The sequence below is a fragment of the Equus caballus genome, chromosome 11 (assembly GCF_041296265.1).
Source record: "Equus caballus isolate H_3958 breed thoroughbred chromosome 11, TB-T2T, whole genome shotgun sequence".
Taxonomy (NCBI): Eukaryota; Metazoa; Chordata; class Mammalia; order Perissodactyla; family Equidae; genus Equus; species Equus caballus.
Genome location: NC_091694.1, coordinates 39,788,876 through 39,803,677, shown reverse-complemented (window position 1 = coordinate 39,803,677; position 14,802 = coordinate 39,788,876). Strand labels below are relative to the sequence as shown.

The following is a 14,802-nucleotide window of genomic DNA, read 5'->3' as shown; positions in this document are numbered from 1 at the left end:
TTCTGCTCCCTTTACTGTCATGCTGCCCTTTAAAAATTGTCGAAAAGGTACCGCTTTCGGAGAATGTGCTCCAACGGAGTCCTGGCCCCCTCAACTTCCCAGGCCCTTCTTCTCTGCTCCTAGCCTCAGTGTTCTCATCCACAAAGTGGGCTGCCCGTCAAAGGCATACATGGGAAACTGTTTTATCTGAAACCCGGGGCTCTGTGGTATTCTCTCTGGGGCTCCCCGATAGCCCGTGCGCACCTCCTCCGCCCGCTGGGTTAGCATGCAGGCAGATTCTCGTTTCCTTTTCCTAGAAGCAACCTCCCCACATCTGGAACACCTCTCTCCTTGTCCTCTTCTTCCATTCAGGATGGAGTGGTTAAAGGCGTCATTTTCCTCCCTCCCCCTTTCCTCTAACCATCTTGGTGTGCCTGGCTACCCATGCATTTTGTTGATTCTTTACTCCAAAGAGAGGCTGAGCCTTTGCACACCTCAGGAGTCGCTCCCTCTCCTTGCAGCCAGTCCTCCTGGAGGCATGTGGGTGTGAGTCCAGAGCTGCCCCCACTTCGTTCTAGCAAGTGCTGCTGCTGAACAAACTTGAGTCCATACGATTTAAAATTCTCTCTGTTTGTCTCGATGATAACCATTTCCCAGGTTCGGAGAGAGGCTAAGTTTGGGGTTACAGCTTGTGCGTGCTTGCCCACAGTTTTCCAGCGGGAGCGGAACGGGGACCAGCAGAGTTATTCCAAACTGCAAACGCCCAGCAGGCGGAGGAGGGGGAGTGCTCCGTGCCTTCCATTTGCACACCCAGCCTTGCCCCACCCCTTCCCCCACTCAACGGAGCATGCAAAGACAGGACTGCTTCGGAATAACCTGGGCCTCCTCATGGGAACCATCAGAGTGTGTGCGGGGAGGTACCGCCAGGCTCCATCAGGTGCCCACCCGGCTGCCTAGGGTCCCTCCTCTCTCCACCTCTGTCCCCTCCTCTGTGTCCCTCAGTGCCCTCTGAAATCTGCTCCTTGTGCCTCCACCTCTCTGCCGCCTTTCTCTCCTCCAGTGCCCCTGCCAGCCTTCAGCCACTTGTATCAATTCCCTCCTCCACCCTGCTCTCCTTCCTGCTCTCCATCTCCCTCCCCTGTTCTGCGGCAGCCCCATCCTGTCCAGCTTCTTTCCCCTCATCCTTCTCCATTCCCCCTTCCACCCATCTCTCTCCCACACCCAGAAGGTCTCCAAGGTCATAACCTCAAGGCCCCCCTCCCCCCGCATTCCATCTGTCCCAGTACCGACCTAGCGCAGGCTCTGCACACTCCTTGTGCTGCTCAGGGGTACAGAACGGGGCATCCCCTGCAAAGAAGAAACACAGGGAGAGGTGCTCGGGCAGCAGCACCTCTCTCCTGGGCCTGTGGGGAGTGAGTGCATGCACCTATGGGGGAGGGGCAACAGTCCCCCAGTGGACAGTCAGGAGGGAGCCATGGATCAGGGCTGCCTGTGGGCAGCAGGGGAGCAGGACCCAGAGCAGAAGTTTGGTTCTGGTCTGCTCTGTGACCTTGGGAAGGTGACTACGGGAACTGCCTGGCTGACTTCTCCCAGGCTGCTGAGCAGGTCCAACTAACTCCCATAGGTGACTGGTGAGAAAGCCTCGATGGCTGGAAGTGGGGAGGCGCTGGTGAGCACTCGCAAGTCCCGGCCATGCATTGTTGCCTTTAACCGGTACCCGTATCCTTGGAAGTAGGAAGCAGTGTATCTGTTTTACCCCTGAGACACTTGAGGCCTAGGTATCCTGCCTTCCCAGGACACAGAGCTAGCCGTGAGGGAGGTGCCCTTTGAACCCAGGGCAGTCTGAGCCCGAGGCGAGGGCTCCATCCACCGCCCACACGGCCTCACGGGAGCAAGGGCTGCTGTGTAAGTCTCTTTGCTTTGCCCTTAATTCCACGTTAGTAATTAAGATGCCAGCAACAGTGTCGTGAGCAGAATGATGAAAATCTCTACTGCTTGCGTTAGGCTCAGTTTCCACGGGGGAAACCTCACTGGCTGGTGACCCAGTCTGAGCGCCGGATTCTCCTCTCTGGCCTCTCCTTGTTGAAATCCAGGACATTTTTATTTTCTTTTACCAAGTGCTAAAGTTAAAGTCCACCACAGTGTCTTTTCTTTACCATTTCCTCCAAAATTTTTTTCATGGGCTGAAGAGCTGACATGCTTCTTCCTTTCCAATAATAGCAATTAACTGATGTGTTTCCCTTTTTGCTCTGTCTTTCTAGGAAGCTCAGGGGCAATTTTAAAGATCAATAATTCTAATCTTAGATTACTAAAGAAATTACTGATGACTACTGAAATAATTCAGAATTTCGCTACAAGATGTTCATTTTAGCACTGGTTATTACGGAAAACAAGTGGTAGTGAACTAAACGTCGGACATAAGAATTTAGTTAAATAAGGGGTGGCCCCGTGGTCCAGTGGTTAAGTTTGTACGCTCTGCTTCAGTGGCCTGGGGTTTCCCGGTTAGGATCCTGGGCACAGACCTACACACCACTCTTCAAGCTGTGCTGTGGTGGCATCCCACATAGAAGAACTAGAATGATTTATAACGAGGATCTACAGCTATGTGGTGGGGCTTTGTCGGGGTCGGGGCGGGGGGTGGAAAGAGGAAGATTGGCAACAGATGTTAGCTCGGGGCCAATCTTCTTCACCAAAAAGCATACCTTTAAAGAATTTAGTTAAATAAAGTTAAATAAAGGATGATATAAGCACGAAATGGTAGCCATTAAATATAATAGCAAAGTTCCTGGCATATAGTATGTTTTCAATCAACATGACTTTAGGTTTCTTCTCTCTATGTGCTAACACAGCAACCACTGACTTTCGCAGTTTACAAGCATTTCTATATCCTAATTTTGTCCTCATAACAGCTAATGATTCTGTTTTAAAGATAATGAAGGTGAGAACAGAGAGGTTTACTAAGTGGTGCCAGTCACACTGCAGGTGAGCGGGGGAACCTGAATGAGAAGCCACGGCCCCTGCCTCAGCCGCAGTCATCCTGCTATGCCACAACACCAAACTCTTCCGGCCCGGTGAGCGCCCCCTCCGCACTTCTGCCTCTGACATGCTGGCCGCCTCTGATGAGACGGCTGCACGCATTGTCACTCCGACAGCAGAAATGTCAGGACACGCACAGTTATTTGCTCGCTGATGGACTTTTGCTTCATTTGAAAGAGTGCTAGACATTTGGATGCAAGAAGGGAAACATCTGGATGAAAGCAACAAACATCTGGATGTTTGAATGTGTACCATATCAGGATGCAAGAATTGTGAGCATCCAGATATCTGGACACTAATCTCTAGGATGTAAGAGCGGCAGATAATTAGCAAACACATGAGCATTGGGAGGAATGTTCTCCAAACATCTGGACGCTTCTGGACACCAGGATGCTGCCTTGGTTGCTAGACTGGATGTTTCCATCTTCCCTTTAAATGTTTAGGAACCAAATAACAGAACAGTCTTCCCAGAACGACATCCCTTTGGATCCTCGTGGAGAGGGTAAAGTGTTTCCCATCAGGGTGAGAAATGCAGAGAAGGTCCCAGGAGGTCCCAGCGGGGCCCTGCGGCCGGCAGGCCCCTGGCACTGACCTGGCATGTGAACCATGCGGCAATTGCAGTTCTCCACAATGTAGCGGGTCTCACAGTCAATCCTACAGGCGGTGATGCTGTAAACAGGGAAGAAGTCGAGGCCCATCTCTGAGGACCGGCACTCCCCCCACGGCGGGGGCAGGTATGTGAGCTGCAAGACAGGGAGAGGGGGAGCTGTCAGCCCTGGAGGTTCAGCCTTGACAGACTCAGTGGCTCATTCATTCACTTATCCAATCAACAAACAATGATTGAGCATCCACTACATGACAATCTAAACTCTACTGACCTCACAGGCCTTCACCATTTGGCTCCAATGCTAGTCTTCCTATCTTATCTTTTATAACCTTCCCATAAAGACTGATCTTCTCAGAGTCTCTTACACATACCACATGCCTTCCCACTTCCACACTTCGTCATCTCACATCTCTTGGAATGACTCGGCTAAATTCTATCCTCTTGGCTTGGGACATTCCGACCCCAGGCCTCGATCTGGAGGACGAAACGTGGAGGAGGTTCAAGATGAAATGGCTTTAGGCATAAGCAATGTTACTTAGTCTCTTTGGCCCTGATTAGAGCAATTCTCCAGTGTCATGCCGTGGACAAACTCCTTTGGGGAAAATGACACTCTTATTCTCAGAGGTCCAATGACCATAAAATATTCTAGCACCTCTGGTACCTACCTGCTGGGGGGGTGGGGGGGGGGGTGAAGAATGAGGGAACCAGTGGCTTTTGAGCACTAACTATGAAATAAGCCTCAAGCTAAGTCCCTTATACTTATCTTTCTCTTTTAATTGAAGAATAAAAAATGCAATAAAATGCACGCATTTTCAGTGCATAGTTCAACACATTCTGAAAAATGTGTATACCTATGTAACCCCCACTGCAATCAAGATATAGCACATTTTCAATCACTTCAGAAAGTTTCTTCCCATCTCTTTCCAATCAGGCCCCCACCCACCCAGGCAATCGCTGTTACAAATTCTATCACCGTATGTTGGCTTTGCCTGCTCTTGAATTTCATATAAATGAAAACTTACACTATGTGCTCTTTAGTGTCTGGCTTCTTTTGCTCAACACAACGTTTTTGAGATTTATCCCCATAGTTGCATGCATCAGTTCATTTCTTTTTATTGCTGCATAGTTTTCCGTTGTACCAATACCCTACAATCTGTTTATCCATTCTCCCGATGACAGGCACTTGGATTGTCGCCAAGTTTGGTAATTACAAAAAAGCGCCTGCTAACATTTGTATATGTCATTTTGTGGACATGTATTTTGATTTCTCTTGGGCAAATGGCGAGGAGTAGAGCAGTTGGTTCGTAAGATAGGTCTAGGTCTAACTTTATGGGAAACCGTGGACCTGTAATCTGAGTGGTTATACTATTCTTCACTCCCACTAGCAGTGTGCGAGAGTTCTAGTTACTCCACATTCTTGCCAAATCTTGATTTTGTCCATATTTTAAATTTTAGACATTCTTGTAGGTGTATAGTTGAACCTCATTGTTGTTTCTATTTGCGGTTCCCTGACAACTGATGATTGAGAGCACAATTTTATGTGTGTATTGGCCGTTTATATATTATCTTTGTGACATGTCTTATTATTAAAAAGACTTGCTTGTTTTTTCCTTTTATTATTGAGCTGTAAGAGTTCTCCATATATTCTGGATACAAGTCCTTTGTCAGATATATATATTGAGAATATTTTCTCAATACCTTTCATAGTTTGTGGCTTTTTTCATTTTCTTAATGGTATGTATTTTTTTCTACTTTTAAAATCAACTGCATTAAGATATAATTGACATATAATAAAATGCATCAATTTTAAAGTACAAGTCAATGAATTTTTACAAATGTATACACCCTTGTAACAACCACTCTATCAAGATACAGAACATTTCCATTAACCCCCAAATGTTCCCTACTTGCAGTCACTCCCCCCTCCCCAGCCCTCAGGCCATCACTATCTGCTTTCTGTCATTATACATGAGTTTTGCCTGGTCTAGGATTTCATATAAATAGAACCTTATAGTAAGCATTCTTTTGTGTCTGGCTTCTTTCAGCATGTTTTTGAGATTCATTCATGCTCTTGCATGTATTGTAGTTTGTTCCTTTTTATTGCTGAATTTTACTTCTTCCTTTCTAGTGTTTATTCTTTTTATTTTCCTTTTCCTTCTTCACTACATTGCCTGGAAACTCTATATTGTATAATGTTGGAAAAAATGGAGAGACAGGATATCCTCACCTTATTCCTGAGCTTAGGAAGAAAGAGTTCATTATTTCACGATTAAATATGTTAGGCATACGTTTTTCTTAGATGCCCTTGTCAGAATGAGGCAGTTTTCTTCTATTTCCACTTTGCTGAGAGTTTTTATCTTCGAGTAGTATTGAGTTTTGGCAAATACGTATTCTGTTTCTATTGAGATGATCACATGATTTTTCTCCCTTATTCTGTTAACATGGTGAATGATATTGACTCATCTACAGATGCTGAACCCATCTTGCATTTCTGGGATAAGCCCCACTTGGTCACGATTTATCATCCTCTTTATATATTGCTGTATCCGATTTGCTATTATTTTGTGGAGGATTTTTGTATCTATGCTCATAAGTGATATTGTATTTAAATTACTTTTCTCGTCCTTGTCAGGTTTTGGTATTGGGGTTATTATGCTAACCTCATAAAATAAGACTTATAAAGTGTTTCCTCTTTCTCTGTTTTTTGAGTTTGTGTAGATTTGGTATCATTCCTACCTTAAGTATTTGACAGGATTCACAAGTGAAGCCATCTGGACTTGGTGTGTGTGTGTGTGTGTAAAGATTTTTAATTATGATTCGGTTCCTTTAATGCATTTAGAGACATTCAGATTCCCTATTACTTTTTGTGATAGTTTTGTTGAGTTTTTTCCCCCAAGGAATTTGTCCATTTCATCTAAGTTTTTGAATTTATTGGCATTAAATTGTACATTATATTCTCTTAGCATTTTTTAAATGTCTGTAGGATTGGTCGTGAAGTCCAGCCATTGCTGATTCTAGTAACTTGTGTTATCTCTCTTCTTCCTTATTGTTTTTGATTCCTAATTTAATTAGGCTTTGTCAGAAAACATACCCTCCATGGTTCCATTCTCTTAAAATTTATCAAGATTGTTTTATTGTTCAGCATATGGCGTATCTTGGAGAATGCTCCATGTGCATTTGAAAAGTATGAGCATCCTGTAATTGTTGGTGGAGTGTTTTATAAAAGATAGTCAGGTCAAGTTGTTTGATAGTGTTGCTCAAACCTTTGTTTTTACTGACTTTTTGTCTACTTACTCATCAATTACCGAGGGAAGAGTGTTGAAATCTCTAGCTATGACTGCGGATTTGTCTATTTCTCCCTTTAGTTTTATCAATTTTTGCTTCATGTATTTTGAGAACTTTTCATTCAGAACACACACATTTAGGATCATTATATCTTCTCAATGAATTGATTCCATTATCATTGTGAAATAACACTCTTTATCTCATGCAATGTCTTCGTCTTGAAGTTTACTTTGTGTAATATAGATGTAACAGCTTTCTCATGGTTACTTTTTGTCTTTTCCCATTCTTTCCACTTTTTTCATCTATCCTTTCAGTTTTAATGTCAGAATATTTGTACATTTAAGGTACATCTCTTGTAAACAGCCTATTTGGGTGTTGCTATCTTACCCTATCTGACAATCTCTGCATTTTAATTGGAGGGTTTAATCCATGTATACTTAACATAATTCTTGATATGGTTGAGTCGAAGTCCCCATCTTACTCTTTGTTTCCTATTTGTCCCCACTGCTATTTCTTCCTTTGTTCTACCTTTCCTGACTCCTTTTGTGTTAACTGAGTAGCGTTTTAGCAGTTCATTCCATTTCCGCTATTGGCTTTTGATTCCTACCTCTTTGTATTATTATTATTTTTAGTTGTTGCTCTAGGATTTACAATATGCTTGCTTAACTTATCACAGTCTATCTTGAATTAACATTATACCACTTCTCACATAATTCTGTTTACGTTCCTTCCTGTCCTTTTTGCTATTGCTGTCCTATATTTTATTTTTACATCTGTTAGAAACTCTATAGTACACTGTCATTATTTCTGCTTTAAGCAGCCCATTGACTTTCAAAGAAGTTGAGAAAAGAAAGAAAACATATTTTGTATTTACCCACAAATATACCATTTTCCCTGTTCACCATTCTTTCTGTAGATCTGAATTTCCATTTGCTATCAGTTGTCTTCAGGCTGAAAAACTTTCTTTAATATTTCTTTCTTTAAAATTAAAAAAATTATTTTATTGAGGTCATATTGGTTTATAACTTTGTGTAATTTCAGGTGTACATTATTATATTTCAGTTTCTGTTTAGACTGCATTGTGCTCACCACCAATAGTCAAGTTTTTAATCTGTGCCCATACATAGATGCCTCTTTACCCCTTTCACCCACCCCACACCCCCTTCCTCTCTGGTAACCACTAATCTGTTCTCTTTATGCAAGTATGTGTTTATCTTCCACATATGAGTGAAATCACATGGTATTTGTCTTTCTCTGGCTTATTTTGCTTAACATAACACCCTCAAGTTCCATCCATGTTGTTGCAAATGGGAAGATTTTGTCTTTTTTTATGGTTGAGTAGTATTCCATTGTATATATATACTGCGTGTTTTTTATGCATTCATCAGTGGATGGGAACTTGGGTTGCTTCCATGTCTTGGCTACTGTGAATAATGCTGCAATGAACAAAGGGGTGCATAGATCTCTTTATATTGTTGGTTTCATGTTCTTTGGATAAATACCTAGTGTGGGATAGCTGAATCATATGGGATTTCTATTTTTAATTTTTTTGAGAAATCTCTACATTGTTTTCCATAGTGGCTGCACCAATTTGCCTTCCCACCAGCAGTATGTGAGGGTTCTCTTTTCTCCACAGCCTCTCCAATATTTGTTATTTTTTGTCTTGTTAATTATAGCTATTCTGACAAGTGTAAGGCGATATCTTATTGTAGCTTTGACTTACATTTCTCTAATAATTAGTGATGTTGAACATCTTTTCATGTGCCTGTTGGCCATCTGTACATCTTCTTTGGAAAAATGGGGTCTGTTCATATTCTCTACTCATTTTTTGATTGGATTATTTGTTTTTTTGTTGTTGAGTTGTATGAGTTGTTTATATATTTTGGAAACTAACCCCTTGTCAGATATATGATTTGCAAATATTTTCTCCTAGCTCTTGTGTTGTCTTTTTCGTTGCAGAAGATTTTAGTCTGACGTAGTCTGTTTTTTCTTTTGTTTCTCTTGCCTGAATAGACCACTGTATTCGAAAAGATGCTGCTAAGATTGATGTAAAAGAATGTACTGCCTATATTTTCTTCTAGGACTTTTATGGTTTCAGGTCTTATGTTCACATCTTTAATTCATTTTGAGTTAATTTTTGTGTCTGGGGTAAGATAATGGTCTACTTTCATTCTTTTGCATGTGGCTGTCCAGTTTCCCCAACACCATTTGTTGAAGAGACTTTCCTTTCTCCACTTTATATTCTTGGCTCCTTTGTCAAAGATTAGCTGTCCATACGTGTGTGGTTTTATTTCTGGGCTTTCAATACTGTTCCATTGACCTATGTGCCTGTTTTTGTGCCTTTACCATGCTGTTTTAATTACTACAGCTTTGTAGTATATTTTGAAGTCAGGGATATGTGATGCCTTCAGCTTTGTTCTTTTTCTTAGGTTTGCTTTGGCTGTTCAGGGTCTTTTGTTGTTCCACATAAATTTTAGGATTCTTTGTTCTATTTCCATGAAGAATGTCATTGGGATTCTGATTGGGATTGCACTGAATCTGTAGATTGCTTTCAGTAATATGGACATTTTGACTATGTTTATTCCAATCCATGAGTGTGTAATGTCTTTCTATTTCTTTATGTCTTCTTCAATTTCTTTCAACAATGTCTTGTAGTTTTCAGTAGGTAGGTCTTTCACCTCTTGGCTAAGTTTATTTCTAGATACTTTATTCTTTTTGTTGTGATTATAAATGGGATTGTATTCTTGATTTCTCTTTCTGCTACTTCGTTATCAGTGTAGAGAAATGAAATTGATTTTTGTAAATTGATTTCGTATCCTGTAACTTTGCTATAGTTGTTGATTATTTCTAATAGTTTTCTGTTAGATTCCTTAGGGTTGTCTATATATAGAATTATGTTTTCCACAAAGAGTGAGAGTTTTACTTCTTCCTTTCCAATCTGGTCCTTTTATTTCTTTTTCTTGCCTAATTTCTCTGGCCAAAACTTCCAGTACTATGTTGAATAGGAGTGGCAAGAGTGGGCAACCTTGTATTATTCCTGTTCTCAGAGAGATGACTTTCAATTTTTCCCTGTTGAGTATGATGTTGGCTGTGGGTTTGTCATATATGGCCTTTATTATGTTTATGTACTTTCCTTATATACACATTTTATTGAGAGTTTTTATCATAAATAGATGTTGGATCTTGTCAAATGCTTTTTCTGCATCTAACGAGATGATCATGTGATTTTTATTCCTCATTTTGTTAATGTGGTGCATCACAATGATTGACTTGCAGATGTTGAACCATCCCTGCATGACTAGAATAAATCCCACTTGATTATGGTGTATGATCCTTTTAATGTATGGCTGTGTTTGATTTGCCAATATTTTGTTGAGGATTTTTGCATATATGTTCATCAGCAATTTTCCTGTAATTTTCCTTCTTTGTGTTGTCATTGTCTGGTTTTGGCATCAGGGTAATGTTGGCCTCTTAGAATGAATTAGGAAGCATTCTCTCTTCAATTTTTTGAAATATTTTGAGAAGGATAGGTATGAAATCATCTTTGAACAATGGGTAGAATTATTCAGAGAAGGCATTTGGTCCTGGACTTTTGTTTTTTGGGAGGTTTTTGATTACTGTTTCAATTTCTTGTGATTGGTCTACTCAGATTCTCTATTTCTTCTTGATTCAGTTTTGGGAGGCTGTATGAGTCTAAGAGTTTATCCATTTCTTCTAGGTTATCCAATTTGCTGGCATACAGTTTTTCATAGTACTTTTTTATAATCATTTGTATTTCAGTGGTATCTGTTGCCATTTCTCCTCTTTCATTTTTAATTTTATTTATTCAAGCCTTCTCTCTTTTTTTCTTAGTGAGTCTGGCTAAGGGTTTGTCTACTTTATTTATATTCTCAAAGAACCAGCTCTTTGTATTAATACAAAGGATCAATACCATTGACCCTTTTTTTTAGTCTCTATTTCATTTATTTCTGCTCTAATTTTTATTATTTCCCTCATTCTGCTGACTTTGGCTTTGTTTGTTCTTCTTTTTCTAGCTCTGTTAGGTGTAGTCTAAGATTACTTATTTGAGATTTTTCTTCTTTGTTGAGGTAGGCTTGTAGAGCTGTAAATTCCCCTCAGGATTGCTTTTGCTGCATCCCATAAGAATTGGTATGTTGTGTTTTTATTTTCATTTGTCTCCAGGTGTTTTTTGATTTCTCCTTTTGTTTCTTCATTGATCCAATGGTTGTTCAGTAGCATGTTGTTTAGTCTCCATACATTTATGACTTTCCCTGCCTTTTCCTTGTAGTTGATTTCTAGTTTCACAGCATTGTGGTCAGAAAAGATACTTGATATGATTTCAACCTTCTTAAATTTATTGAGGCTTGCCTTGTTTCCCAACATATGGTCTGTATTTGAGAATGTTCCGTGTGCACTTGAGAAGAATGTGCATTCTGCTGTTTTGGATAGACGTACTCTATACATATCTATTAAGTCCATCTGGTCTAGTATTTCATTTAAAACCATTGTTTCCTTGTTGACTTTTTGTCTGGATGATCTGTCCATTGATGTAAGTGGGGTGTTTAGGTCTCCTACTATTATTGTGTTGCTGTCAATTTCTCCCATTAGGTCTGTTAATAGTTGCTTTATATAGTTGGTGCTCCTGTGTTAGGTGCTTATGTATTAATAAGTGTTATGTCCTCTTGGTGGACTGTCCTCTTAATCATTATATACTGCCCCACTTTGTCTCTCATTGTCTTTTTTATCTTGAAGTCTGCCTTGTCTGATATAAGTATGGCAACACCTGCTTTCTTTTGCTTGCCATTTGCTTGGAATATCGTCTTCCATCCTTCACTCTGAGCCTATGTTTGTCTTTAGAGCTGAGATGTGTTTCCTGGAGGCAGTATATTGTTGGGTCTTGTTTTTTTAATCCATCCAGCCACTCTTTGTCTTTTTACTGGAGAATTGAATCCATTTACATTTAGAGTGATTATTGACATATGAGGGCTTAATACTGCCATTTTATCTCTCATTTTCTGGTTGTTCTGTATTTCCCTTGTTTCTTTTCCCTTGCATTTCTGACTGCCATTTCAGTTTGGTGGTTTCCTGTGATGGTTTTCTGAGTTTTCTGTTTATGATTTGTGGTTCTGCTCTGATTTTTTGTTTAGTGGTTACCATGAGGTTTGTATAAAAGATCTCATAGGGCCTGGCTCTGTGACCTAGTGGTTAAAGTTCTGCATGTTCCACTTTGGTGGCCTGGGTTTGTGAGTTGGATCCTGGGCATGGACCTATTTCACTTACCAACCATGCTGTGGAGGTGTCCCACATACAAAAATAATAGAGGAAGATTGGTACAGATGTTAGCTCAGGGCTAATCTTCCTCAAGCAAAAAAACCCAAAAAAGAGTAGGATTGGAAATGGATCTTAGCTCAGGGTGAATCTTCATTGGCAAAAAAAGAAAAAAGAAGATCTCACAGATGAGCTAGTCTATTTTCCGATAGCTTCTTATCTCCATTAGCCTAAGCAGCTTCCATCCCATTCCTCTTCCCCTTCTGAATTATTATTGTCACAAATTGTTTTTTGTGTTGTGAGCTTGTGACTACATGAAGTGTTTATAGTTATTTTTGATGCTTTCCTTCCCTTTATCTTTTATGTTATAATTGTTTACTAACCTATTCTGATACAGAGCTGCAATTTTCTGATTCTATGTACTTATCTCCTTGCTCAAGGTTTTGTAAACCTTTGCTTTTTAGTTTCAGATGGGAGAGATCCTTTCATTGTTTCTTGTAAGGCAGGCCTAGTGATGATGAACTCCCCCAGCTTTTGTTTATCTGGGAAATCTTTTATTTCTCCATGGCATCTGAAGGATAGTTTCTCTGGATGGAGTAATCTTGGCTGAAAGTTTTTGTCTTTCAGTATTTTGAATATATCATTCCATTCTCTCCTAGCCTGTAAGGTTTCTGCAGAGAAATCTGCTGAAAGTCTGATAGGAGTTCCTTTGTAGGTTATTTTCTTCTGCCTTGCTGCCCTTAATATTTTTCTTTGTCATTGACTTTTGCCAGTTTTAGTATTATATGCCTTGGAGAAGGTCTTTTTGCATTGATGTAATTAGGAGTTCTATTGGCTTCATGTACTTGTAAGTCCAGTTCCTTCCTCAGGTTTGGGAAGTTCTCAGTTATTATTTCTTTGAACAAGCTCTCTGCTCCTTTCTTCCTTGCTTCTCCCTCTGGAATATCTATAATCCTTATGTTGCTTTTCCTAATTGAGTCAGATATTTCTCAAAGAATTTTTTCATTTTTTAAAAAAAATCTTATTTCTCTCTCCTCCACCTGGAGCATTTCTATATTCTATATTTCTATTCTCTAAATCATTAATTCTGTCGTCCATACTGGCAGCTCTATGTTTCATGGTTTCTAGATTATTTTTTATCTCATTAATTGTGTTCTTCATATACAGAATTTTTGTTTTTCATTTTTTTTTTAGAGCTTCAATCTCTTTGGTGAAGTATTCCTTCTGCTCATTAATTTTATTCCTGAGCTCATTGAACTGTCTGAGTTTTCTTGTAACTTGTTGAGTTTCTTTGTGACAACTATTTTGAATTCTCTGTCATTTAGATTGTAAATTTCTGTGACTTCAGGATTTGTTTTTGGAGAGTTGTCATTTTCCTTCTACTCTGAAATATTACTGAAGTTCTTCATGGTATTTGATGAATTGATTCTTTGGCAGTGCATTTGTCATAGTATCAGGTTGCAAATTCCACCTGCCACTGCTGGGGGTGGGGATGGGGCAGCAGCTGTGTTTTCTGATCCTGTCCTGTCTGCTGGAAGTTGTGCCAGTAGGGCTGCTCCGCATTTGTCTGGACTGGCCACAGCCACTTGGTGAGTCATGCAGGCACACACAGGCAGGGCCTCTGTCCTCTGCCAGTTGGTCACTCTCATGCAGGCAGGACCACTGCACTTGGCAGGGGACTGGCTGATCTGCTGCACTAGACAGGAGGGGAGGGGTGCTTTCTTTCATGCATGGGCCAGCTCTGCACTTGTGGGAGGCTAGCCCGAGCTACTGCACTTAGTGAGTGAGGCTCCTTGCTAGAGTTGAGCCCCTGTCACTCAGTGAGGAGTGTTCCCATGGGTGGGGTCACCATGGCATGGTGGGTGCTCTTGCAGACTGGGTTAGCACTCCACAAGCACTCGTGGGCAGGCCAGGCTTCCCCTGCCTCCTCTTAGTTGTGCTGGCCACTGTGTGAAGACCCATGACCTGGATCACTGCCACCAGGGAAGGGAAGGGGCCTGCTCACCTAGTTCCACTGCTTCCTGGGGATCCAGTCCACCTACCTTCAGTTATATGGCTGCATGGATCTCTCAGGCATCCTACCGTACTTTGTAGGGAATTCTCTGTTGGTTAATGAATGTCCATTTAGTTGTAACTGAGAGGGGAGAGACAAAGGGAACAACTCACTCTGCCATGATGCTGATATCACTCTCTAATATTTCTCGTAGTATGGGTTTACTTGTGGCAAATATTCTCACTTTTCATTTAGCTACAAGATGTCTTAGTTTTGTCTTTATTGTTGAAACATGCTTTGGCTGTATATAGAATTCCAGGTTGTTAAGTGTTTTCCTTCAGCATTTCAAAGATGTTCCACCATCTTCTGGCCCCCATTGTTTCTGATGAGAAATTAGTCACAATCTTTTCATTGCTCTCCTCTATGTATTCTATGAGTTATGCCTTTTTTCTCTGGCCGCTTTGAAGATTTTCTTTGCCTTTTTCTTTTTTTAGTTTTCAGGATTTTAACTATGCCATACTTAGATGTGGTTTTCTTTGTATTTATCCTGCTTGGGTTCACTGAGGTTCCTGGACCTGTACAAAGATGTTTTTGAACAAATTTGGAAAAATTTTAGCCAGCATTTCTTCACTTA

The 14,802-nt window shown here is 40.7% G+C and overlaps 1 protein-coding gene across 2 annotated transcripts in view; it reads right to left on the bottom strand.

Moving 5' to 3' along the window:
* Nucleotides 1–14,802, bottom strand: part of ASIC2 (acid sensing ion channel subunit 2) — a 996,512-nt gene that overhangs the window by 10,707 nt on the left and 971,003 nt on the right. For both annotated transcript variants that reach the window (NM_001195635.1, XM_023651620.2), the window contains exons 4-5: nt 3,608–3,758; nt 1,270–1,326 (exon numbers count right to left, since the gene is read on the bottom strand). In NM_001195635.1, the coding sequence (NP_001182564.1) occupies nt 1,270–1,326; nt 3,608–3,758 (208 nt within the window). The remainder of the gene's footprint in view (nt 1–1,269; nt 1,327–3,607; nt 3,759–14,802) is intronic.